This window comes from Argopecten irradians, chromosome 8, assembly GCF_041381155.1.
Source record: "Argopecten irradians isolate NY chromosome 8, Ai_NY, whole genome shotgun sequence".
NCBI classification, from domain to species: domain Eukaryota; kingdom Metazoa; phylum Mollusca; class Bivalvia; order Pectinida; family Pectinidae; genus Argopecten; species Argopecten irradians.
The window spans coordinates 22,863,395-22,889,008 of NC_091141.1; the positions used below are offsets into that span (position 1 = coordinate 22,863,395).

The 25,614-nt window shown below is 34.3% G+C and overlaps 1 protein-coding gene across 1 annotated transcript; it reads right to left on the minus strand.

The window, feature by feature from the left end:
- Nucleotides 1-1,493: 1,493 nt before the first annotated feature.
- On the minus strand, nucleotides 1,494-23,545 carry LOC138329709 (uncharacterized). Its single transcript, XM_069276975.1, has 13 exons — nucleotides 23,351-23,545; nucleotides 19,961-20,148; nucleotides 19,563-19,723; nucleotides 18,756-18,907; nucleotides 18,237-18,388; nucleotides 15,986-16,133; nucleotides 15,256-15,401; nucleotides 9,173-9,314; nucleotides 8,034-8,122; nucleotides 7,098-7,253; nucleotides 5,616-5,733; nucleotides 4,818-4,871; nucleotides 1,494-4,242 (listed from the first exon to the last, which is right to left on the minus strand). The coding sequence occupies exons 1-13, from the start codon at nucleotides 23,412-23,414 to the stop codon at nucleotides 3,686-3,688; spliced, it is 2,127 nt and encodes a 708-aa protein (XP_069133076.1). The 5' UTR covers nucleotides 23,415-23,545; the 3' UTR covers nucleotides 1,494-3,685.
- Between the last annotated feature and the right edge of the window lie 2,069 nt (nucleotides 23,546-25,614).

The following is a 25,614-nucleotide window of genomic DNA, read 5'->3' on the forward strand; positions in this document are numbered from 1 at the left end:
AGACTCAACCCCCTAATCAAGGCAGACGAAAAGGTGGAAGACCCTACCTCTGGTCTACCATGAAAGGACGGTACACTGGCAATAACAGCAATAACCCGCAATATGACCAGAGACAAGTTTGCGTTCCCCTAAATAAAGAGAGAAGAAAATCGGCAAAAAGCTGGACAGAGGCCTCGACTGAATGAATCGTCTTGCGGAGGTCGAGGTTCTCGGGACGTGAATGCATTGTCCGGGACCAAGTCTGGCGCAGGAGATTGGCTCTGGGTGGGAGAATCAAGGGAACATCCACCAGAAACGACAAAAGTTGAAACCAGGATTGACTCGGCCACAGAGTGGTCATCAGAAGGAGGGAACAATGGTGATCCCGAAACTTCTATTAGAACCCTGCCCACCATGTTGAATGGATGGAATGATAAGCATGCATTCCCTACAAATCCAGAGATTGAGTGCCTACAGCCTAAACCATTTGGTCTGGCACCAGAGGCAAAGGTTGGCGACTGGTTATTTAGTGAAGTGGTGAAAAGGTCTATGTGAGGTCTGTCCCACATCTGACAAATGCCATCGAAGATGGAGAGATTTATGGATTTAGCTGCCATTCTGTCAGAATACGGATGATGAGGACACAAACGATGTGAGACCTTATACCCTGTCTCTCCAGATACGTGACCACTGTAGAGTTGTCCGTAGTCACACAAATCACTTTTGAAGGCAGAATCGTCATCAGACCAGCCCTCATCTCCAGCACGTGAATGTGCTCCGAAAGCCGATCCCCAAGACCACTCCCCGACTGGCAATGGCCGTCGAGGTAAGCCCCCAACATGTCATCCGTGAACAAGGTCATGGTGGGAGCTGGTTTGGACAACGGAACCCCATGGAGAACATTGTCTTTCAGTGTCCACCACCGATCAAACTCCTTCACGGTCTGGTTTAGAAGAAGTCACGCCTCCCATTCCCTGCTGGCAGGGACCCAGTTTGCGAGGAGGAACATCTGGAGAGGTCTGATGTGAAGTCTCTGCAGGGGACCACATCTACCAGGAAGTTGAGATAACCCAAAAAACTGGGAAACCAACGCACCTGGACGTGTGACCAGCCGAGAAAGATATCTTGCCTTCTCGAACTTCTCCAATGGTGGAACGGCAATATCCTGAAACGTGTTGAAACGTGTTGAAACGGTTCCTCAGGAAGACCCGAGTCCTGAGAAGAGGAAACTCCGAACTTCTCTCTAGAAGGAATGTTAAGATTTTGAGCAAAAGTTTCAGGACCGCCATTAATCATGTCATAGGAAACAATCAACAAAGTTTTGACTCTGACAAAAATATAACTCTTCTCAACATACCAATAAACCTCAAATTAATTTTAATTTGTAAAAAAGGTGTCCAAAATATACATACTGTTCTAATTAAAAATGAAGTTATACCTATTGCTCAAAATAAATGGAATTAAAATTTTGAAATTGATAGAGATGAATGGGGAAATTATTTATAGATGAAATTGATAGAGATGAATGGGGAAATTATTTATAAACACCCTTTTAATGCTACTACTAGCTTCAAAATTCAATGGTTGCAACTCCGAATAAATCACAGAAATACTAACTACAAAAACTTTTTTTTTATTAAGATTTAGTAAATCAAACAACAATCTATGTGCATTTTGTAAAATATATCCAGAAACTATCACTCCTTATTTTTGACTGTGAAAATGTATTAAATTTGATTGAATAATTAAGAATTTCTATAATTACTAATAATAAAGGTATTTGATTTTAAAAATAGGATTTTATTTTCGGCAAAGAAGATAGTGCACATACTAATTTTCATATTGAAAATCTGATACTGCTTTAAGCAAAACAATACATTTACAACTGTAAATGTCTTAAAAAGGTCTCAACTTAAATAGTCTGAAAATCATATTAAATTTGAACTAAAAGCTCACATGATTATACTTTCCAATAGTAATTTAAAGCATAAATCACAAACACTTGCAGAATTACATAATTGGTTAAAATATGCAAACAGTAACATTTCAAAAGTTCTTGGAAGATCCCTAACCTCTATAATTTATAATTAATGATAGCAGTAATTCTGTCTTCTTTTTCTCTACAAGACAAGACATTCCATCCACCTGACGAAAATTCTTTCTAGAACATGGAAACTACGTACTACCTAACGGTGTGTTACTTTTTAGCCCACCATCGATCATCACATGGTGGGCTATTCAAATCACCTGTCGTCCTATCGTCCGTCTGTCCATAAACAATTCTAGTTACTGCTAGTCCCTAGTTATGCATATTGTATTTGGGAATTGATCGGATAACAACATGGCTGACCGGCGGCCATCTTTGATTTTGACAATTTAAGTTTGTTACCGCTAGATCTCAGAAAGTACCGAAGGGATCTTTTCTCAAATTTCACATGTGGGTTCCTCCTCGTGCATAATGTATTTTGTGACTGATCGGATACATCCAATGGCGGGCACCAAGCTCCCTCTGAGAGCTGTTTAGCTCACCTGGCCCTTTGGGCTCGAGGTGCGGGTCCCAATAGAGAAAACTGAGGTAAATTCTTTGAATTGCTACTGATCCAGAACGCCTGAATAGATTTTGGTGGAAGAATGGTCTGAAGCTTCACTGGCCATGGTTGGTAAAGGTAACAAAAGGGATACATGTAGGAATGAAATTGTATTATAACTTTAATGAAAGTATTTTGCTATAATATTACTGAAATATCTAGGTGAGCGATACAGGCCCTCTTGGCCTCTTGTCTATTGTATTCCCTCCTACAATTGTGCATGTATGACATCAAATTTATTTACTGAAATAAGAAGCAAGTGATTCATGTGCATGTATTTCTCTTTTACTTGCATTCTTGAAAAATAATTTCGGTGACGTTTGACCCTTTTATTGCTTATTTCAAGCATTTGAATACGTCAATCTAATTAAAATTAGACTTGTAATTCTGCTCCACTACGATACTCTACGTTACGCTCCAATACTTGTATTGGAGCGTAACGTAGATTATCGTAGTGGAGCGGAATTACCAGTCTAATTTTAATTAGATTGATTGTTGAATACGTGTATCCTGATTATATGCTGGCATCCGTATCAACACAGTTTCTCCTTGAGATATAGTTGTAGAGACTTGCACAAACCATGTACATCATTATCCTCCGACACATTCATATGGGTTGTTGGGAGATGATGGGTAGCTACCATGAATATTCGTAGAGAGGTTGGTGTTATCCGTGTCGGTATCTTGTTACAACCACATTGACACCAGCGTTTCGACAATACAGAACCCTTGGACATCCGTATATTTGTGAAAGGGGTTTTAAATAGCACTGAAATGTACTTTTTTCTTATACAATGAATTGATTTGTACTAATATCTCATTATACATATTGTACCTTGGTATTTAATGCTTTTTATTTTGAAGTGAAAGAAATATATGCAATGCACCAGTTTTTTCAGTTATCAATTAAATACTTTGGAGATCTGACTGAAAGGGTCAACATCAGCTATTATACATATATATATATATATATATATCAGAGTTTGATTATCAAAGATATTCTTCGCTACACGGAATAATGTCTGCGCTTTGGTAATGTTCAACTGCCAGGGACACAATAACGATAAAGTTGTATACTTTGTTCATTGAAATTTTATAAGCGCTGATACCAATCACAATCATTCCATGGCTTTGTCACGGACGCCTGCGAGTTTCTTTTTCATTCTGAAGTAGCGGTGTAAATTCACTACATCCGAGCAGACGATTAGTGAAATACTGCTAATTATAACGAGAATACCCAAGCTTCCCAGACTTACGGCGGATACTCGACTTTCCAACACTGACGACCGCTTCCTCTTGTAGGAGGATAAAGTCTTCTTGTTTATCGTGAGTAGGTTTTGTAAATATTCAATCTTACGTTTAATTTCCTCGTCTGTGTATGTGACGTAATGTTGACACGGGCAAAGCCCGTAAGGTGTTGAAGTTAAATATCCAAAAAAGGAAGTACTTGTTAACACGTGATCCGTTGTCACGTGATTTGTTGCGTCATTCGTTGTTTGTATTACGTCATTCGTTGTTTGTATTACGTCAGTTGATGTTTGATATGATGATTCATCCACAGCGGTAGTGGTGATCCCTGTAGAAACAGATGTCATGACGTCTGTAATTTCTTCGGTAGTGACCTCTGACGTAACAACTGGTGTCACAGATGACGTCATAGCAGCAGTTGTTGTTTCTAAATAAAACGAAAATCATTTCATGATGAAACTCAACGTGAAAAGTTTTTAAAACGTAATTTCATATACAACATGGGTTGCAAATATACAACAACTGTATCGCAAGAGCAAAATGCGAAAAAGTTAATTTTACAACCTTTTTTAAAAACATAATTTCCATTTGATAACCTGCTTTTTCGCGCATTTTTTTCTTTTTTTTTTTTTTTTTTTTTTTTTTTTGCAAAATGTAATAACTTTAAATATCGGACCCAAACGAAAGAAATATCTTCACAACTAGATCATCCCAACACACAATATGGAAAAATGGAAAAAAAATCTATTTCCGGTGTTTTTCATAAATTGAACGTTTCCTTCATTACGTTGTTTCCATGACTCGATAATCTAGCGGTAAAACTGTTGATACATTTCTAATATTTTAAAGTCAAATCAATCACATGCTTTGTTCATACGACGACAACACTACACGCATTACTATAACTAAAACTATTAATATTTGTTTCTGTAAGTATGGCAATAGCCGTGTTTATTGTGATGTATGTTTTACAATAAAGTCTCGCAATGAGACGTAACGTACCGTTGTACCATTCTCCTATGATTGCTAGATACGTCGCCAAAATATATGTAGTGTCTGAAAAACAACAAATAGGGTTAACAAAATCTTACACAGTCTGGGTCTGTCAAATGAACAGTGATATACCAATCTAAGTGTAAGATTTGGGGTGAACAACACGCACAAGGTCAGCCTGAGTGTGCTGGGTTACCAAAATCTTACACGAGTGTAAATCTCTTCCTAGCCACCCCCCACCCTCCTTCCAACCCCTCAACCAAGACCCATACCAAAACTAAAATAATAATAAAAAAGAAGAAGAATATTTCTTAAATGAGACGCATTCCGTCTATGATATCTGGAAGTGAATAAAGTAGATATGGAGATCCACAGAAAACAACCAGTATTCATTTTACAGGAAGGTTATCAACCAAAATCAAATACAGACTATCTAGCGATTACAGAAATAGAAAAAAAGGATAAACGTCCGATTCTAGTGTCTGTGGCCTATTTTAATATCTTTCACTTTCACTGCCAGGGACCGATACATGGAAACCTTGAACAAAGGTAAAAGTTTTATTTGCCTATTTCCTAAATAATATACTGACTCGAGCCGTCAAGGTGTGATTCAGAACGAACAAAAATCTACCCCAATTTTGAAAATTGCGATATGTAAAATGCAAAGTGAAAAGACAATACAGAACTGAAAGTATCGCGAAAAATAAATATATTAACATGTTATCTGCTGTGGAGTAAAGTGAGTACAAACGATCGAACTGAGAAGTTAAAGAGTGATTTTCAGCTTCTATTATATTTATACATTACCATTCAGAAAGCTGATTTCGATATCGAACTGAGATGTCCCCGGTGGTGTTTGGAGTGAAATCCACATACAGCATGCAGGAATGGTGTCTAGTTCCTCCACAACTGACAGTGAGAATAACTGAAAGAAGAAATTTTAAATGGAAGGATGGATGTCATTTCAAAATCTGTTGTACAATGTTTGTTAGTTTAAAGTCAGTGGTAGAATGTTTGACATTTTGAAATAAGTGGTTACAATGTTTGGCATTTTAAAATCAGTGGTTACAATGTTTGGCATTTTAAAATCGGTGGTTACAATGCTTGGCATTTTGAAATTTGTGGTTACAATGTTTGGCATTTTAAAATCAGTGGTTACAATATTTGACATTTTAAAATCAGTGGTTACAATGTTTGGCATTTTGAAATCAGTGGTTACAATATTTGACATTTGAAATCAGTAGTTACAATGTTTTAAATTTTAAAATCAGTGGTTACAATGTTTGGCATTTTGAAATAAGTGGTTATAATGTTTGGCATTTTAAAATCAGTGGTTACAATGTTTGGCATTTTAAAATTAGTGGTTACAATGTTTGGCATTTTGAAATAAGTGGTTACAATGTTTGGCATTTTAAAATCAGTGGTTACAATGTTTGGCATTTTAAAATCAGTGGTACAATATTTAGCAATTAAAAATATGTGGTTACAATGTTTGGCATTTTAAGATAAGTAATTATTAAGGGGCATGGCCATTAGTTGTAAGACTTTGACGACCACGGCTTATATACAGAACTTTGTTCTTTAAGTGTTATGCAGCAATTTACATGCTATTTAAAGACATACTATGAATGTTTGTTAGTTGCACATAAATAAACATGTCTAACCAGAGAGCAACGAGAAATCTATCTTGCAAATTCGCATGGTTTTCACACTTTGTTAAAAGGGCAGGCGATGTTTCACTTAAATTTTGAACGATCTTTTTTTAGTTAATCTCAAACCTCATAAGGAAACATCACACGTTGCTGACATTGACTTTACAACGTTTGTTTTTAATGACAAAGAAATGTAAATCAAATAACGAAACAGGTAAATATCTCCAGGATCTTATTGATGTGTAAAGGTTATTTTAATCAACTTTAATCACTAATTGATTGAATAAATCTATATCCACATGTAGTCTCAGGATTTAAGTATTCTTCACTGGTATTTTTCCCTAGTATACTATGTATTTTTTACTTTCTTTGAATTTTCCTGATCTAATCTATTGATGAATTTTGAAGAAACTTGGCATACTCGTTAAAATTGTCTTCACTTTCAGCTTATAATATTTTAAATAGTTAACCAACGTTTGTTTTACAGATTATCATTATTTGTGAGCACCGATTAAATTTTATGACATCATTTCAAGCTTTGCTCGATGATAAGATGGCTTTCGCAAAAAGTACATAATGAAAAATTGTGTAAACTTATGTTCCCTAACTGTATATTTAACATAAAATAGACCCGTACGGATATAGGATCGCCGATATATGGTTTCTTTTGAAGTGGCGAGCAGTCCTCCGGGTTGTAGTACAACTTGTATTGGCCAGAATGTGTAGATATGGATGACACCCGTACTGACGTCACATAAGACACGGCCATCCCAGTCATTCCAGCTACATTTACCTGTCAAAGGTCAAAAGTTAAGGATGCATTTCAATAGTTTATAATATATTAAGGTAAATACCTTTCTTATAGATTTTATCTAACCGGCGTATGGTTCTTCTTTTGAAAAAAATATAATTAGCATACCACTACTTTGTTAATATAGAATGGGGTATAGGCTATTATATATTTCCAACACTAGTAGGCGCCTGTGTAGAAACCTCTGTAAAGATATTAGAGGTTATTGGGTTTGAGTTTTCTCATTAGCGGTGAACATGTTCTGCTTATTAAACAATTTCGTAATCAAGAAATCAAGTAGTAATCGTACATGTACTAGATAAACTTATCAGTTTTTAATACAAATGTTAATAATTGAAACTCTATGAATTTCATGTACGATGTATATGTTGATCTATCCTAACACTGCTACAATCTAAGCGTACATATGACTTTGCGATTCTGATTTGCCGATTTGTTTTCCTTCAGCCCTTTATAAAAATAACAATCCGAGAATGGCACAAAAACCATACGTTAACTTGACGTATCAGACGGCGTGTATTGTGTTAATACCATTCCTTGAAAATTTAATGCAATTTTACATTAAAATGCATTTTATTTTATCAAAAAAGTCTCAAAAATAAATTATGAGCATTGACTTTTTTCGGGTTATGAAAAAAATATTTGCAAACTTTTGTGGGACTCTGCTACGCTATGCAAAGCAATGAAAAACAGTTAAAACGCAATATGCTTAGCTCAATTTATCGACGTGTAAGAAACTTGTCAGTGAAATAATACACTTACCAATATATCCGATGTTGGAGGCATTGATATTGAGAGAGTAGTACTCGATAAGTTGGTACTCGGTAATTCCTGATTTACTGTACCAGAATCTGTTAATTGGTATAAAAATGTCTATCAAAAATCCATATTTAAGGTCAATGATAATGGTATTTACAGTATTTGATTTATTTTTTGTAATGAATATTTTTCTCATCGAACTGTATGGTATGTGACCTTTAATTCCAATCATTCCAATCTGTTGGTCATATCTATCATTATAGTTTTGGCTATTTTTGGCCACCAACCCGATCAGTCTTTTAGATCAAGCATTAAGAAATGAAATAGATATAAACAACAGATTGGAATGATTGTTATATTTCCTGGAACGAATCTATTGCAGTTTATATTTGCAACAAAGTAAACCTCTTTAAGAGACGCTCTCGACCTGGAAATATTTATATTCATTAATGATCAGTGGCGTAGCTACCATTGACGCAAAAACGCAACTGCGTACACATTAATCAATTCTCAAAAAATAAATTATTTGACTTGGGACCCCCAAAACACAAAAATTCTCGCGCCTTCGGCGACATTTACAATAATGATTTCTTAATATAGATAATTTTCAATCTGCAATATGAATTAGTTCGTTTCAGTGTTATTTTTTCTTCTCAAAATTACTAGCCTACGTTAAGAACGATTTAAAATCATAAAAATACATCGTAAAACTCATCTCTGTCATTCTAAATCGGGGGGTTTTCTAGGGGGAGGGGCCTCCCCACTGACCCCCAAACAACGATTTTCTCGCCCTTTCGGCGCTCGGACTCCACTTCGCGTGCACATTAAATTGCTGCTAGCGACGCCACTGGTGATAAACATCCTTTATACATCGTTTATCTTTTAGACATACATGCATCTTTTTCAGATAAGATCATTGATATCTAAATTGACGTCTTTTTGGATTGAAACGAGTGAAATTACCAGGAAGCTTATGAAGTTTTTTTTTTAATTTTTGATTGGCTGCATAGTTTAAATATTAAGAACTGTGGATAATGATTAATACGTGATCGTTATTGAAATAAAATCAATACTCAGATACTACATGTTACAATATTTTCTAAATGCTATCGACTTCTTTTGCCTGCTTGAACGACCTTGACCTGTAAGATAAACGGAAGCTTTGCCACCTCCACCGCATGCTTCAAACGTCGTGGCACCAGAGCATGATGTCGTACATAAAGAATCGTCTTTATCGGCAGGATTCATAGATCTAAAGGTTCCACACTGACACGACTGGCCATTCTATAAATAAATCAAATCCAAAATATATATGAAGTCAAATCTGTCTACAAATATGGTCTTTATATCCAATTAGTGGACTTTAATACAAGTTATAATATGTTGACATTTACCATTTGGGACGTTGCGAAAGTGGTCTCATAAAGCAATTGGTCTTCATACGGAGTTGGTCACTATAAGGCAGGTTGGACTGTTATGATAAATTATATAACATGAATTACTGGTATTTTTCCCTATAAAATCATATTGTGTTACACATATTGTGCAGTGTATTGTATCACACGTATGTTGTACAATGAATTGTGGCATATTGTACAACGTATTGTAATATTGTATTATATGGATACAGTTTACCGTCAAAAGCATTATTTAAGCATTAAACTATCTTCATATGGCATCTATGGTCTATATAGATGCCAGAGCTTTGCAGACAATCATCTCATAATGCGCTAGCTTATATTTACATTATCAACTCACTTTAGGGTATCTGTATTAACATTGTTTAAGCTAGACCAGGAAAACAATTTACCAACGACGATTTAATCCACAAGATGGAACAGCCATTTTGACGATGATCAGTTGACGTCACCACGTCAACATTAGTGACGTCATAATGGTCATGTTTTGGGTGTCAGTTATACCGCCATATCCTTCACTTTGCCTTGGTTACTTTATATAGTAGAAGTGACAAGCAAATGTAAATATACTGTTATATTAGATTTTTTTATATATTTAATCATTATTTCAACATAACAAAATTGGAATTAATATTGTAAACATGTTTTTGGCGAATAACTACGAAAACTATTAGGCTCACATAGGAAAATACAATGATAACAAACCTATTTACTTTTGACTATTTTTTTCTTGTGACTGCTATATATAAATATCTGCGAGATAACCGAGCGGCGGCCAGAAAGAAAATGTAGTTACGTTATACTGAAAAATATTTTTCTATGTGAACCTAACAGACTTTCATGTTTAAGTGCTCGTTATCAAGAGAGTCCACATACATGTTGTCGTTGACAAACGGACAGATTTGATTAAAAATCTTGGTATGCTTTTTCATATTGTTTATGTACCACTTAGGGAATTCAGAAAAAAATATAATTTTCTGATTTTTTTTTTTTTTTGCTTAGTGTTCTGCTAAATACACTTGATTATGTTTGTGTAGTAAGTATTTGTACTTCAGAAACGAGCAATTACATGTATGTCACGGAGGAAAGTAAATAGAAAATGAAAGACTATAAACTAGTATACAATATCCTTCGTTTACTCTATACACTTGTACTTTTCCTCATTGATTTTTATTTGGTTATCGATTACATTGTACGTAATATATAAAATTGTATGTGCTTAAAAGTAGCCAGCATGCCTATTGCAAATAAGTACGTACATCTCATAATGTTTGTAATGTGAACATTTGTGTGTTAAGAAATTAGAACATTGATTTTTGTGGAGGGATATTCGAGTAAGTATAGATATTTTGTCTGAGCTAAAGCTAGATTGCAAATGAGTAGTTGTGTATGCAAGGGAGTATTGTAAAAATAGGCGAATAATAAATGATTGTTTTTAAATTTGTAGCAATAGTTTAATGCAAATGAGATGATATGTAAATTATGGAATATATCTCTGTTGTTGAGTTTTATTTTGGAGAGTTTTGTTTGTTTTAAGTACGAGAATAAATAGAACCGAAGTGTAAATAATAAACATTCATGCTTTAGGACTTTAAGAGCACTTAGTCTAATACATTCGAGAAATATGGAGCACTGTTGTGTTACTTGCAACATAATAGGCCCGATAGTTGATTGAAAATAACGACTTTTTTAATAATATTTTTTCATTTGTTTTCAATTCTCTAATTCTTTTTTGACTTTCACCGAGCTTAAAGCTGCCAATGCAAGTTAAAAAGTATACATTTGAAAATTAAAAAAAAATAACAAAGTTTTTTTTCCCAATATTTTTTCTTCAAAATTCGTTTCTGACACAACGTTAACCCCTTGCGTTTCTAAGGACGGGAAGTCGCCATTTTGTTTTAACTCTGCTTGGATACAACACCGGGTTCCGACCCCTATTTAAAGCGCATGAGCCACACACACGTGTAATCAGTCGAAAATGGTTAGTACATTCAATATTTTCTCAAATAAAGTTTCTAAGAACCATAGATAGATCTTGACAGTTGCATAAAAAGTAATGAATGAATCCATGCCTTCTTTCACGTGCGAGATCCATTTTGATTATAACGTAAACAACCTCGGAAATTCTAATAGCAGATAACATTGTCAAAATAAAAATAAACACTGTACTCACCTGACAAGGTTTAATTGAAGTAATATTGTCAGCTAGATCCCAAAATATGTCAAATACGAGCTCTTAAAACACTTCAATATACATTAGAAATTACACGCACATGTACACGTGTGTGTCTTCGGTAGTTTATATATGGAAGCGTCACTTGTTCGGAACAGGTGTTCACGTGCACGTGGCCAGTCGAGTACATCGGGTATGATAGTATACGTCGGGTTATGTGGACGGATTATATTATTAGTACTTCTATTCATTCGTGTGGAAAGTTTAATTTGTGAAAAAAAAACCTAAATGACAGCATAGAGGAGTTGACATGTTTGCTTGCTGATAAGGGGTTTGATACACAATGGACAATTGTCAGGTGCATATGTACATGACTGAGTGCGCGTGTGTCGATTCACGCGCTTTATATAGGGGTGTTGTATCCAAGCAGAGTTCAAACAAAATGGCGACTGCCCGTACTTAGAAACGAAAGGGGTTCTCTCAGAAACCAATCTTGAAAAAACAACTTCATTATTTTTCTAATCTCAAACGTATCTTTTTAACTTGCATTGTCAGCTTTAAACTTCATCGTTGTAAGGGAAGCCCTGTGTCATTTTCCGGGTCGCTTAGATTCTCCACTATCAGTACATATCATACACGTGTAATACTGGCTGGTCTAGGGCAATACACTCATATCACCTAAAAATGTATTGCATGGCTTCCCATGTAATAAGGCCTTGTGACGTCACAGCGTCAACAACACAACTATTTTCTCAATACTTTCACATTGTTTTCCGAAACAAGGCTGTGTTTACATTAAAAGAAACAAACAACTAGATTTGCGTTGAAAATATCGGGCAATTTTCTTGTATAGAGAATTGACTTGCAGGTGCATTTTTTCGAATTTATTTTAAATGTTCGTAAAATCATAGAACTAAAATTGGAATTAAATCGAAAAATACTCTTTCATATGTGGATATAAATGATAGGAATAGTCAACACTCGAGATCGCAAAATCCTCGACAAGCCTCGTTGTGCTACCCATGCAATAAAGCCTTATGACGTTCATTAGCAAATAAAACATGATTTTTTAAGTAGTTTAATTGAATACAGTGAGAATTGAAATATATCAGCTTTTATGCATACGTGATGAGACAAAAGTTAAGTCGATCATCTCTTTTACAATACCGGCCATTAAAAGAGGGCCTGTTATATTTTCTCCTCATTTGCTATTGTTATTTGAAAGGCGGACTGTGTTATATATATACTTTACACGTATAACTTTTATTGATGTTACTAGAATGTACGAGATTACAGCGCGATATTTCATTATGATGTAAATGAAAATAAATGCACAGGATGAACGATTGAATCCTTCTTTCTTTTGACCCGTGTATCATCATTATTATGGATACATTCATTAATCTACAGAAGTGGAACTTAACCAGTACCATAATTGACCGATTTGATAGCGTAGTCCATAAAACCAAACATTATCCAGTATCTTATTACGATAAAGCCGATAAATTTTGCGATCGTATTTTTGCATTTCCAATAGATATTATTGAATATAATCCCGCAAAAAATAGGCAGTTATTAAATCTTACACGTATCCTTATCGCCAGGTCGCGGAATGGTAATTCGTGAAAATTCAATTTCTTTGAATTAAGATAGAAATCGGGAAATATATACGCGATACCACCTCTCCCCCCTAAACAAATCAAAAAATAAATATATAGAACAAAAAATAAGAGAATTCACGAATAAAGGAAAATATTCAATCGTATGGTAAAATAATATAATTTATTATGACTGCATACCACCTGCGTTACGGTACCAGAATTTAATTTCATATGAGTAAATTAGGTTTCATGATCGTATTGTTCTTACTAATATAGAAACTTTGCTTTTAAGAACCGTTATTATGACATGTCCATTTAATATCATAATTTTCACTCTATATGTATAGAATAGGGCAAATGTCGTATCCTGCATTTTTTAAATAAAAACTTTAATCAATAATTTTATTTGAGCTTGAATCGATACATACTTTCAGAAATCACCTTCTTAATTTTCAACAATCTGCGTCCAAGGTGGGTCAAATCAATAAATATGCTATAGGATTTACTATAATCTAGTGTATTACGGGGAAAATCCTAAATTGCATCGTGTTATCTGCCTAGCAAGTTCTGAATTATTATACAAAGGGCTTAATTTCAAGGGGGATGAAAGACTCATTGATCAGATGCTCGCTTTTGTGCCACATAGCGATGGAGCGGATTAAAGCTGCTAGGTATATAGAGCCTACTAGAAAGACTAATTTACTTATTGTTATCACGATGTCTTGAATACAATAACAGCAAACTGAATGGGCGGAATCAGGAAATATCGCAGTGATACTGATTCAGTTATCTTTTAATTTCCATTGCCATATGCGAGTGGCTCGTTATCGTCTGAAAAGAATGGCCAGTTCTCCGCACTGTCACAATTACTAGCAATGCTACCTACTTTTGTATATTGATTTGTTTCCCATATGTTGTTACTGAGTGTAATGAGAGAAATGTCAAATAGGTATGGAGATATGCCAATAATATACCGAGAGTGCATACACCTGATTGATTTTTTCATCCTTATGGTATAATTTATTTTCAAAATTTGAAATTTGATCGAATAGGTATGAGCAGATAGAAACATTATTGGTTTAAGTGTCACTGTATTCTAACACGAGCGAGAGAAAATTTATTGATATTAGCATAAAGACATTAATAATTAATTATATCGATCGAAAGTATATGATTGCAAAGCCCTTGTTATAATTTGCTATTAAATATCTTCATTTTTACTTCACGGAGCTCATATTTCATAGCTGTATTATGAGGCAGATAGATTTCTCGGTAATTGAGGTTATGATAACCTCCTAAACCGACTTAGAAGATCTCAAAATAACTTAACGAGGAACGGTTGACCCACTGCCAACAGGCAACATTTTAATTTAGAATAAACTACTTTTAAGATAAATCATTTTTAAATTAGTGTATTCAATATGAAGAGTGCCATGCATATTGAAAACCAAACAATGGCTCCGAAATTAAAAGTTTAGAAGGACGCTTCTCTCAAAACAAAGGGCGTATAAGTGTGTTTATATTTCTTAAATCTACGGAAAAAACTGTGCAATATAACCTCGTGATTCATCATCAAAACTAGTATTGTCATTGCCTTTTACATTTCTTTTACACACATATATATATAGGAGGACGTGGAGGTCAGTGACTACATTGTACATTTTATTTTCACTACATTATTTTTTGTTGGGATTAACGAGATTAGATGTTTGTGTTGTGTGAAATAGGATTATCTAGCGTAACCTCTCGTTTGTGGAATATGTCTTTATACACGCGTATCTAACAATATTGCTGTTTTCTAGAGGGACTATATCTTTGAAATATTACTACGCCGTTGTATCAGCCAATCGAATGCGATGTTACGAAATGAGCCAAAATTTATTTCGGTTTAAACAATCTGTCCCAGGCTGCACGAGGTCCTCCACATTTCATGAATGTGGGGACTGCAATGAACCTTGGAAAAGATTGCGGTTTGAGATGTAATATATTTCTTACGCCAACAGAAATGCTGTGTACAAGTCAGTTTGAGTTACCTGTATAACCGTTAACGTTTTGCCCCTTGGTGAACACACACTGTTACACAAAGATACGGTCATGTACGGCTTATCGAGGTAGGTCTGAGATTCCAGGCTTCCTGATCCCCAGCATCCCTCGTATACGTACTGGGCAGAGACTGTCCCTGCAACAATACGGAATTCTTTATCATAATTTCACCAGACCTTTGAATTCATTTCCTGATCTCATTACATTTTCCTGTGTATGTCATCATATCATATCAATCCAAATTTTGAAGCATTTGAGAAGAATACTGAATATATATTATAACAATGACATAAAAATATTACCAACCGGTAAAGAAAGTATATACACAAATAACAAATCATAAATTAATTATATTAAGAGACAGAAGAAAGTAAAAAGAAAAACAATAAGTCGCAAAAATAAAAGGACTAATTCACCCAATAACATTTTTGCTAGACTAGAATCTTCAGTGGTAATGAAAAGTAACTCTTTGTAGTTGTTTTCCCGCTGACCGCTGAAATGACATTTGCGCGATATATCACTTTTTGACGTCCTTTCATCACCAATAGCTACAATAGTCTTACACAAACGTTATCAGGTATCACTGGTGAATTAGTCCCACTGAAACTGTAACAATAGGATAATAGCCAAAGAATGTTATCAAAACAGAAGCAGTTGATAGACATTAGACATATCTTTATAAAGTTGTTCTGTTGTTTATTTTGTACGTTTGGTACACACCTGGTACAGGATACGTAGCGAACATGTTGGAGTTACCCCCACATGAATTTGGGTTAGAAGGCGCCCCAGCACATGACGTGCCGCACTGGGTGTCATCTCTTCCGGTCGGTGAGGTAGTGAAATCCCCACAATGACATTTATATCCCATCTGTAAAGGTAACGTTCACCCTTAATTCACAGAGATATCCAGGTATTAAGTTAAACTAATCGTTATCCACATATTTTTATACAATGCTAATGGTCAAGTTCATGTGTTTTTTTAAACTCCTTGTCCGATATTCATACCTTGATGACGACGAAAACGATACATACAAATAAACTGACTGTTGCCGACGTAATTATTTTTCACGCAGCTCACAAAATACAGTTCCACGTTGATTCACAAATAATTGAAGACATTGATTCTGTCTGTATTAGCCATGAAAAACAGATTAAATTTGATTCAATAAAAGCGTTCGTGACGGTGACTTTTCTGCAGATATAGAGTTGCTGGTAAAGTCTGAAAAGCACTAAATAAAAATAGCATTACAAAAATTATCTCCAAATATCATCACTGTATTTGCCGGCTAAATACTGGCTAGTAGATCGTTTCTAATCATCATTTTGCAACTAGAAGGAATAATAAGCAACATTACAATCCATACATAGCCGATATGTGGCGTCAATACTGCAAACGTCATCCAAAAACCAAAGTGCGAGATTATTGACGTGCATGAAAATATATATAGTATAAATTGACAAGACAAATAGGTAAATGTTGTCTTACGTACATTTGGTCTCTTAAAAATCAACAATGGCTCAAATTTATAGATGTTCCCGATTAATAATTGGATAAGATAATGGATTCGCGATTGATAAAAGTCTGTCTGTTAATCCCATTGACAAATATTCATCGGTTCCTTAAATTTGTTAACGGTATCAACACCAGATATATTTCCTTAGGCAATCCAAGAAACATGGCATACCATCACTTCACAAATACGCGATGACAGTTAATAGAAACTGGTTCTCGTCGGAATTGAGCAGGCTGCCGTGAACCTGCTCAGTATCAGATGATGTTTAATTTTTAAAGTGTGTACTCACAGCGTAACAAAGTAAGATGGTTCATGACGACCACTCTGACCGGACCATGGACTTATGGTTTACGTTATCTGATTGCTCGTTACTGTGAAATCTGGATCCCAAATTTGAATCTTAATAAATTATAGTCATCATTTGAACAATAATCGGTGTTTAATCATGTATATATGTGTCTAATTAACACAAAAAAATGTTTAATAATTGATTTTGCCTTTGGTGCATGCGTAATCAGTACTTCATTCCATATAGGACATAGTGCCACGAATTTTTTTCGGGATGCAAATAACGATTTTTTTTTTATAATTTTAACTTAAAGTAAAATTAGAAGCTTTAACTTTTCAAAGGTAGTAATGGTGTAAAATAAGTAACTTTTGTAACTGAAGAAAAATACTAAATCGTCTGCTCCTGTTTTTGATAGTGAAAAAATACCATTTGTCAGCGTTGGAACATCTTTAAATAGAGATCGATAAACAAATTACAAGACAAACTTTTCATCCGATTCATCTCTTATTTGCTGCATTTCCGATTCCATAAGCCGCGTTTGTGTTTGATTAATGTGGGGCTATCCGTATCAAATGCGCCCGAACATTTGTTTATTTCTATAAATTACAATATATTTGTCGGTTGAGTGTTAGTCATTCCAAATGATCTTATGTATACAGTCACAGAAGTGATGAAATACGATCAATATATTCATATTGTCTAGTCAATCTTTTTGTGTCGATCTCTTTATTTCAATGGACCTCTCCGGACAAGTTCCGTCTTTCTATATAACATAGTTACCTCCTTTGATGGTATGTATCCATTGTGACGTAATTTATATGCAAATGGGGAATACGTCATTACGTGTGATATTCTTCCACAATCAATTAAACCAAGTCTCTGTCGTTGGAACTTTTGACACTCGGCGAACAGGAAACATAGTACAACATCCGTGATTTATATTGGGCATTAACCTCATTTACTGGCAGTGGGTGCATATACATATATATGAAAATGAATATAATTTGTTATGACGCTATAATTCACTTAAATGTTTGCCCAAATAATCCTATCAATGAAACTATTTTATCGAAAGATTTTGTACAAGACGCCATTGAAGTATCACAAATTACGATAATTCTATACCTAATCTAAATATTGTTTGGGGGTTATTGCATAATAGTCATACCTCCAGAAGCATTCGTGAATATGAGAGTGCGCGGCAATGGAAAGCACACTGTTCCAACGTCATATAATTATAGTCCTCAACTGCGTAAATCTTGGTCACGGCACCGAAAGGCCAACAGCCCTCGTATGTCAATGCAACATTCATTGGCGATTCTGTGAATACATCATATGGTAAAATTTTGTATTTCTTGTCACACCTTATAAGCTTGTTTAAGTCATATCTACAAGGTTGCTACTATATTATAAATTGTAATTTCAAGCCTAGCTCACTATATGGTATTTTGAATTTGTCTTATTTCTACGGCTGTTATTTTTTTCATTACGTGTTATAATATTAATTGTGGTATATCATATTAGACTCGATTGAAATAAAATGAGAATTGTTCGTATAAGTAAAGATGTCGAAAATTCATATTCACAGTTGAAGGAATATTGTTACCGGTTTCCGAAACCCAAACAATTTATAGTTGTATAAGTCTAGTTAGTTACTTTGGTTACCCCACTATACATCTATCCTCACCTTCCACCATTGTGGACGGTTCGCCTTGATATCGTGGTATCATAAAGACCGGGTACTGAGGCTGGGTTTGTCCTAACGGTCCATCCCACACACCTAGCCAGCCCACATTGGTACCAATGGTACTCCCGATGTATAGCTGATAGGAAGATCTGCTGTAAAGATGACATGGGCTCCAAAATCTATTGATTACTTATTGAACTTCTTTCAGAACAATATGTTTATGGTATAAACCCTAAAACACAGCTTTTCCATAACAGCTGGAAATCTGCGATCTTCTTTTACAAATGGTTCTCATATACCCTTTTTATATCAGTTTTGCGTTGTAGAGAAGGTGATTAAGAAAATTTAAATTTTTATTATTGTAACGGCAGATGTCAAAACAACCCTAAGTTGTGATAAAATGACATAATTGCCTTAGTGTTAAACAACACTTACAAAAGCCACTTGTTCATAAACATACAAATGGCAAATCGGCATATTTTTATACTTAAAACAACATCATATGCCATACGCTGGCAACGGCCAGATATTTATATAATGACGACATGACAAACATTGACAAGGATATATGTTATATGTCAAAAGTAATCGAGGACCATGCCGATGGATAAATACCATCATTGTGACATATTGATCGCGTCGAAATCACTTATGATCATTTTGCTGAATATGTATTATAACCGTTTGAAATTTGTAATGTGCCAAAGGTAGAAGCTAGCCAGTCTTTGAAAAGGGATATAAGTCTATGTAATGAACACATGGAAACAAACACGAGGTCATATGTTTTATGTAAGATTATATTTCTACCTCCAGCTGATTGTTGCTGTCGATGCGGTTACCGGCGAAGACGAAGATAAGATGTTACTTTGTACAAGAAGGTCGTGTAATTTTGGCCAGGTTACCAAAGGAACCTGGAATACCATCTCCCACAAAACGTCGCCTTGGTCATTTAACGTTCTGATGTGAATCTATAAACCAGAAACATAAAGTATAATTCTGATACAGCTCCTGATATCTTGAGCTACTGTTGTATTTGTGTAAACAACTTTTTGGTTTTTTTTTAATTCTTCACTTGATGAGATAACAATATTAACAATTTAACGAATAGACATACTTGTTACATCCACAACAGAAATAAAATCCTTCTGACAAATTATACGTACAGGGAAGTATCATCAACTTGTTATTAAACATTTTGTTTTTACCTTATTTGGTGCATTGAGCAAATCATCTATAAGCGGGCTTCTGACCAAGGTCAAGGGAATCAGGTCATGGACGGTCAATAGTGGGTCAAGGTTGCTGGGAAAACTCACTCCAGTTTGGTTCCAAACGCTTGTAATGTTGACGTTATTCCCTTCTCTTACTAACAGAAGGACTCTCTCTTCTGTGGATACTAATTGATGTTTGTACACAATTAGAAAGTTATCAATTATCAAATTTATACAAATTAATTTAAGGATGTACACCTCTGAGAAGTCAAAATTTATTTTATTGTATTAATCTGTTTTTCTCATATAGATTTTTTGGAAATAGGAGTTCATACCATAGAAGAAAATGGAAGAAAAACATATGTCCGTGTGCTGGTGTTTGAGCTTTTGTCACTCAAAGATACGTAATTGACAGAATATTGGATTTTATGGGAATTTCGCCGTTTTAAACATATACACCAGATTTAAAAGTCATAATTTGCTACAGAGGTTTTTGATATGCATGGACGTTTGCAGAAAATGGTTGAAAAAAATGTCCGTGTGCTGGTTTTTGAGCTATTGTCACTCAAAGATACCTAATTGAAAAATATATTGGATTTTATGTTAATTTTGCCGTTATGAACATATACACAAGAGATTAACGCCATAATTTCCTAATGAGGTGTTTGATATGCATGGAGGTTTGCAGAATTTATTTTCGAGTAGTCTTCTTTAAAAATATAGCAGTAAGTTATGATTAATAAAACTCATGTTTTTCCTCTCAGAATAACGACATATGATACCTCTACCCCTTAACTTTGAGCTACCAAATACACCATTTTCAGACATTTTTTTCCAGATTTAACCCCTTCTAGAAAAAGTTCTGGTATAAAACTTTTGGAAATATTTTGCATATCAATAGGGAAAAGGTCGCTCTTTCTAAACCAGGCAGAAAAAAGGGGGTCCATGTGCTTAATTTTTGCCCCATTTCAATATTTGTTATTTTTCAATATTTTAGAGTATAAAATGAACGTGCTAAAATTACAATTAAATTTAAAAATAAAGTGATAAAAGCGTATAATTTCACACATTAATACTTAATATATTAATTACCACGAAACTAATAAAGAATTACAGGAAAAAATAGCTCGATTCAGCTAAAAAATACTAGCGTAGTGATGATTTAGGTAAAAAAAATTAAGCTAAAAATTGTAAAACTTTGGCTCTACTCAAATCGAAAAAGGGCACATTTTCAAAATAACCGCCAAATGGGTCATTTCTTATAATCCTCGAATAAAAATCTACATAAGCATATAACGAAATGTAATTTTTTGAGAACATGCACCTGGCAACTTGCTGCAGATATTGATAGATTTTATTTGAAAATGTTATATCTATGTCGAAAAGAGACTTCAACGTGACTGTAACCTCAGAAGAATGCATCCTTAACTCAATTAATTTATTAAGTAATTTCGTATTTTGCTAGTTTTTTAACAGTTTGTTTAGATGTCACTCGTTAGAAATACCCAAGATTTGCAACATTACCATAAAAACACATTGTTTGAAATATCTTTCAGTAAAGTATACAACACTCCGCAATCAAAAGACATGATATATCAACAATAATGTAATATAATTAATCCTTATCTAAACATAACGTTTTCGTGGATTCTACAGAAACTGCATTACTACTTTAAACAGTGAACTTTGTGTAATTAAACATTCATTATAAGGCCATTATAGCACACACACCTCTTCCGCAATGAAGGTAGGAAATAGTAAACAAAACTATTTTTTAAAAGTTTTCCAGAAACATACTTTTTGTGTAATTATTAATTCACTATAAGATCATTTAACATCCATCCCTCTTCCGCAATGAAGGTAGGAATGCATTCTGAAATCAGCTTATCTGACTCGACCAGACTCGAAATCTTCATTAAAACTTGACAGTGGCAAACGTTAACATATTGCTGTGTATGGGAAGTCATTTGGTTCTGCGGTCTCTATATCGTTTAGTTAACAATATTGACATAGATGGTATAGCATTTAAACTAAATCACACTGAAGGTAAAATTTTATATTTATATGAATGTGTGTTGTTATTTGCATAGGCCCACTCGTAACAATATGCATTAGCTTTAGTGTACATGTACCTAACAATAGTTGATATCCAGTTTAAAGTTACACACGATCAACGTCAACATAGGGCTATAAGTGGTCAGTACAGTTAGTACTAGTCCACTGGTCAGTCGGGGTCAGAATGTCAATAATACAAAATATCATCATTTTCTATTCATACACAATCAATTGCTTTACACAGCGTAGAGTTAATGTAAGATACATAATGACATTGTCAAAATAAGTTGATAATTGAAACTCTCCGCTGTGACATTAAATATGACGTTATTTGGCTGAACTTTGACTGAAATCTGCATCAAAATGAAGCCTGTATTGGCTTGTAAAGATGCCTTTGATTGTCATGGCTCGTTGTAGATTTTAGTTGTCCCTTATTGAATAACTTCACTACTCTTTTATTGTAACTACTTTTATTATGGACTATTATTCGGTTTGTTGATTATTACACTCTTCTCTGTAGATTAATCTGCATGATGTTGGTGATTACTGTATAGTTGTATTTAATTTTCAAATTAGTTTCTGCGAAATTACCTGCGAATAAAATGAAAGGACTGACAAGTATTATAACGTATTTAGCTTAATGAGGACACAGAGCACGAAGTCTGAAGCACTTCTAAAGAAACACATACATAACAATATAAGACCTATGATTTAGGTAAATGTATAACCTCAAACTGCAAAAGTCAAAATAATGTACAAATGTTTAACCTGCATCGGCTCTTGTCCATTTTCTTGAATCATCTTCAATATTTGGTTTTTCTCAAATTCTGTACTCTTTATTCTATGCTTTTTTTTGAATTTAGACTGTGATTTAGAATTTGCCATTAACAGATGTGGTTTGGTTTGGGAGAACTATGTTTTGGCAAAAACAAAACAAAACTTTTGGAAGGAGGTCATGTTCTCGCATCTGATATATATAGAGTGAAAGGTGCAAGACTACTTAACCGCTAGGCCATCGTTATCCAGAGAGTCTATCATCTTGTTGACATGTTTTTTTCATATGTGAACTACGCGGACACTATATGATCCAGAATGTATGACTAATGAAAGAATATCAAATACTTAAACCTCTTTGCCTTTGTGAAGCAGATATTTATGGACGGTGGGAGAATAACAGTACTGCCTTCAACAGTTCTTATTACATAAGTATTCACATCACATTATCTCTAGTGAACTATCAAACATCTATGTGTTGTAAGCCTATTTATTTGAGGATTATATACACAATTTCATTTATAAACATATGAGTAAAAAAGAAGAAAAGATAATTACCTGGACCTATTCCCATGGTGATCAGGAGAGCCAAACAAAACAACAGAGTTGATTCCAAGGACATGTCAGCTACTGCTTTTTGTCAATTCTAAGAAAGTTCTGATTAAGCGGAATAATCAGAAACTACACATTTGCTAGCTGAAGAGAAATTTAACTTTCAGCTGATAAGTGGTAAGCACTTCGAATCCACGTCGTCGGAGTAATGATGAATTCAATGTTCAAAGAGTGTTCACTTTTATAGAAGATATCAAAAACTTGACATTAAGAGGAGTGATAAGACACTACATATTAAGCGGAGTGGCCATTGACTTGATGTAAAATGGAGAGAAACTCATCTTTTGTCGGAGGTGTCCTATACTCAGGAATGAGTGAGTATTCGTTCGCGATCGCAAGGTTCAGTATCAGCAGAATGAGTGGTATTTCAGGCAGGACTCCATATTCCACAGAATACTTTGAAATTCCATCAACTCTACATAGATTTGTTTTCAAAAAAAAATGCCAGCTGAAGGGGAATTGACGATATATCCTGTTTTAATATATTGGAACGATATCCTGTTTATAAACAGGTTTTTTTTCTGTGAAAGTGGAAATTCATATAAACTAGTTTTTGTAGATGTCTCACTCAGTTACATTTACAGTGAAAAAATACTTATATTAACTTCAATATGTGCAGCATAATCACAAATTCCATGATAATTCGATGTTCTTTAGTTTTAATCCAAGTTATCGGATCACTCAGTTTTCATCGCTAACCTTCGGGTATGATACACTGATATAGAGTGAGCGACTGTGTATATATAATACAGGATGTATACAGAGCGGTATCGATTCGCATTGCAGCGTACCGGGTGTTCTTGATATATAACGCTACGCATACAAAACTCTGGAATTGTCTCATAACACTTAAAGATACATTTTAATTTTTATTGTGGTAGAATAAAACAAATATTCAAAGTCAATGGAATTGTGAACACAAAATGCTAACACTACACAAGTCGATACATTGTACATAAAATGTTAACACTGTACACAAGACGTTAACACTATACCTAAGACGTTAACACTGTACATTATATAAATACTACCTGCATTAGAGGGTGACAGTGCCTATTATTATACCTCAAGTGAGAATCCTGCATTCTGATTGGTCGAGAGATATTTGGTATTTTACACTATCACACGGCAGGTAACATTAGAACAATAGGAAACAATAGACACGTTCGTAGCAACCCCCTAGCAACGGGTGATAGTGTATTTTTGACAGTGCAAAATATTTACCGCACGAAAAAGATGCGCACTAGCTTCTTTTTTCGATGCCATCTTTGTTTTTTGAAGCGACGTTTAAAATTTATCTGGAGCTATTTTGTAATAGTTTTTTACATGTACTAGGAGTTAACTAAATGGATCGTACATAAATTTACTGCTGAATGCATGTATTACAATACTTTCCTGTACTTTAAACGAAGGTGTATTTCTAATATTTGACATTTGATTCATTTAATGACGTTATTTACAAATTGATTCTGTATTTTACAGTAATTTTATTTTATAAAGACATGAGGGTACAGGGTAATTTTCTTCATGCTTGAACTTTATTGTAAATTTTATCTCAAAGCTAGTTTTGTGCGGTCATATGTATATATCATTATTATTTTTTACGGGAGAAGACGGATTATAATTTTACAACTTGTGTCTAATCCCATTTGTATATAACGTGCAAATAAAATATGTTTAAATCAATTTATCAATTATAGATATTTGACAACGCATTGGTAGAATTAAATATTATATATTGCACTATTTTAAATTCTCCCAAGGTGTTATAACAATATATGGACCGAACCAAAGTTCCATAATTTATAAATAAGATAATGTACTTTCCTTGACAACTGTCAAAGGAATTATCCGATTTATATGTTAATTACAGGAAGAACAATGGCTACAGGATGTCACCCTGAAGAACTCAACGTTTGGGTAATGACGTCACAGGGGGTATACTGACTCGATATTTCTAAAAATGGAAACATCGAGTCTATATGCTATTTATCGAACCTCACCTAAAGTATTACAAACAAGTCATTTTTTCCGCATATGCCAGCGTATTTTTCGGTGAAAACTTAAAATAAATAAGTTAAAGCAAGTTTCTTTATCATGGATAATTCTTATCGTCCGGTTATCTTCAAGGTAATAAATATAATATTGACGTGGCCTTGAAAAGTTCATATTAAGATTCAGAAAAGGGGTCATATTTAAATTCTTCAACG

Excerpts from the sequence above, each read along its gene's own strand:
- LOC138329709 (XM_069276975.1), bottom strand. The coding sequence starts at position 23,414 with ATGTCCTTGGAATCAACTCTGTTGTTTTGTTTGGCTCTCCTGATCACC. Across the intron at positions 20,149-23,350 it reads CACCATGGGAATAGGTCCAG|TATCCACAGAAGAGAGAGTC; the intron begins GTAATTATCTTT and ends AACATCAATTAG. Across the intron at positions 9,315-15,255 it reads AAACGTTAACGGTTATACAG|AATGGCCAGTCGTGTCAGTG; the intron begins GTAACTCAAACT and ends ATTTATTTATAG.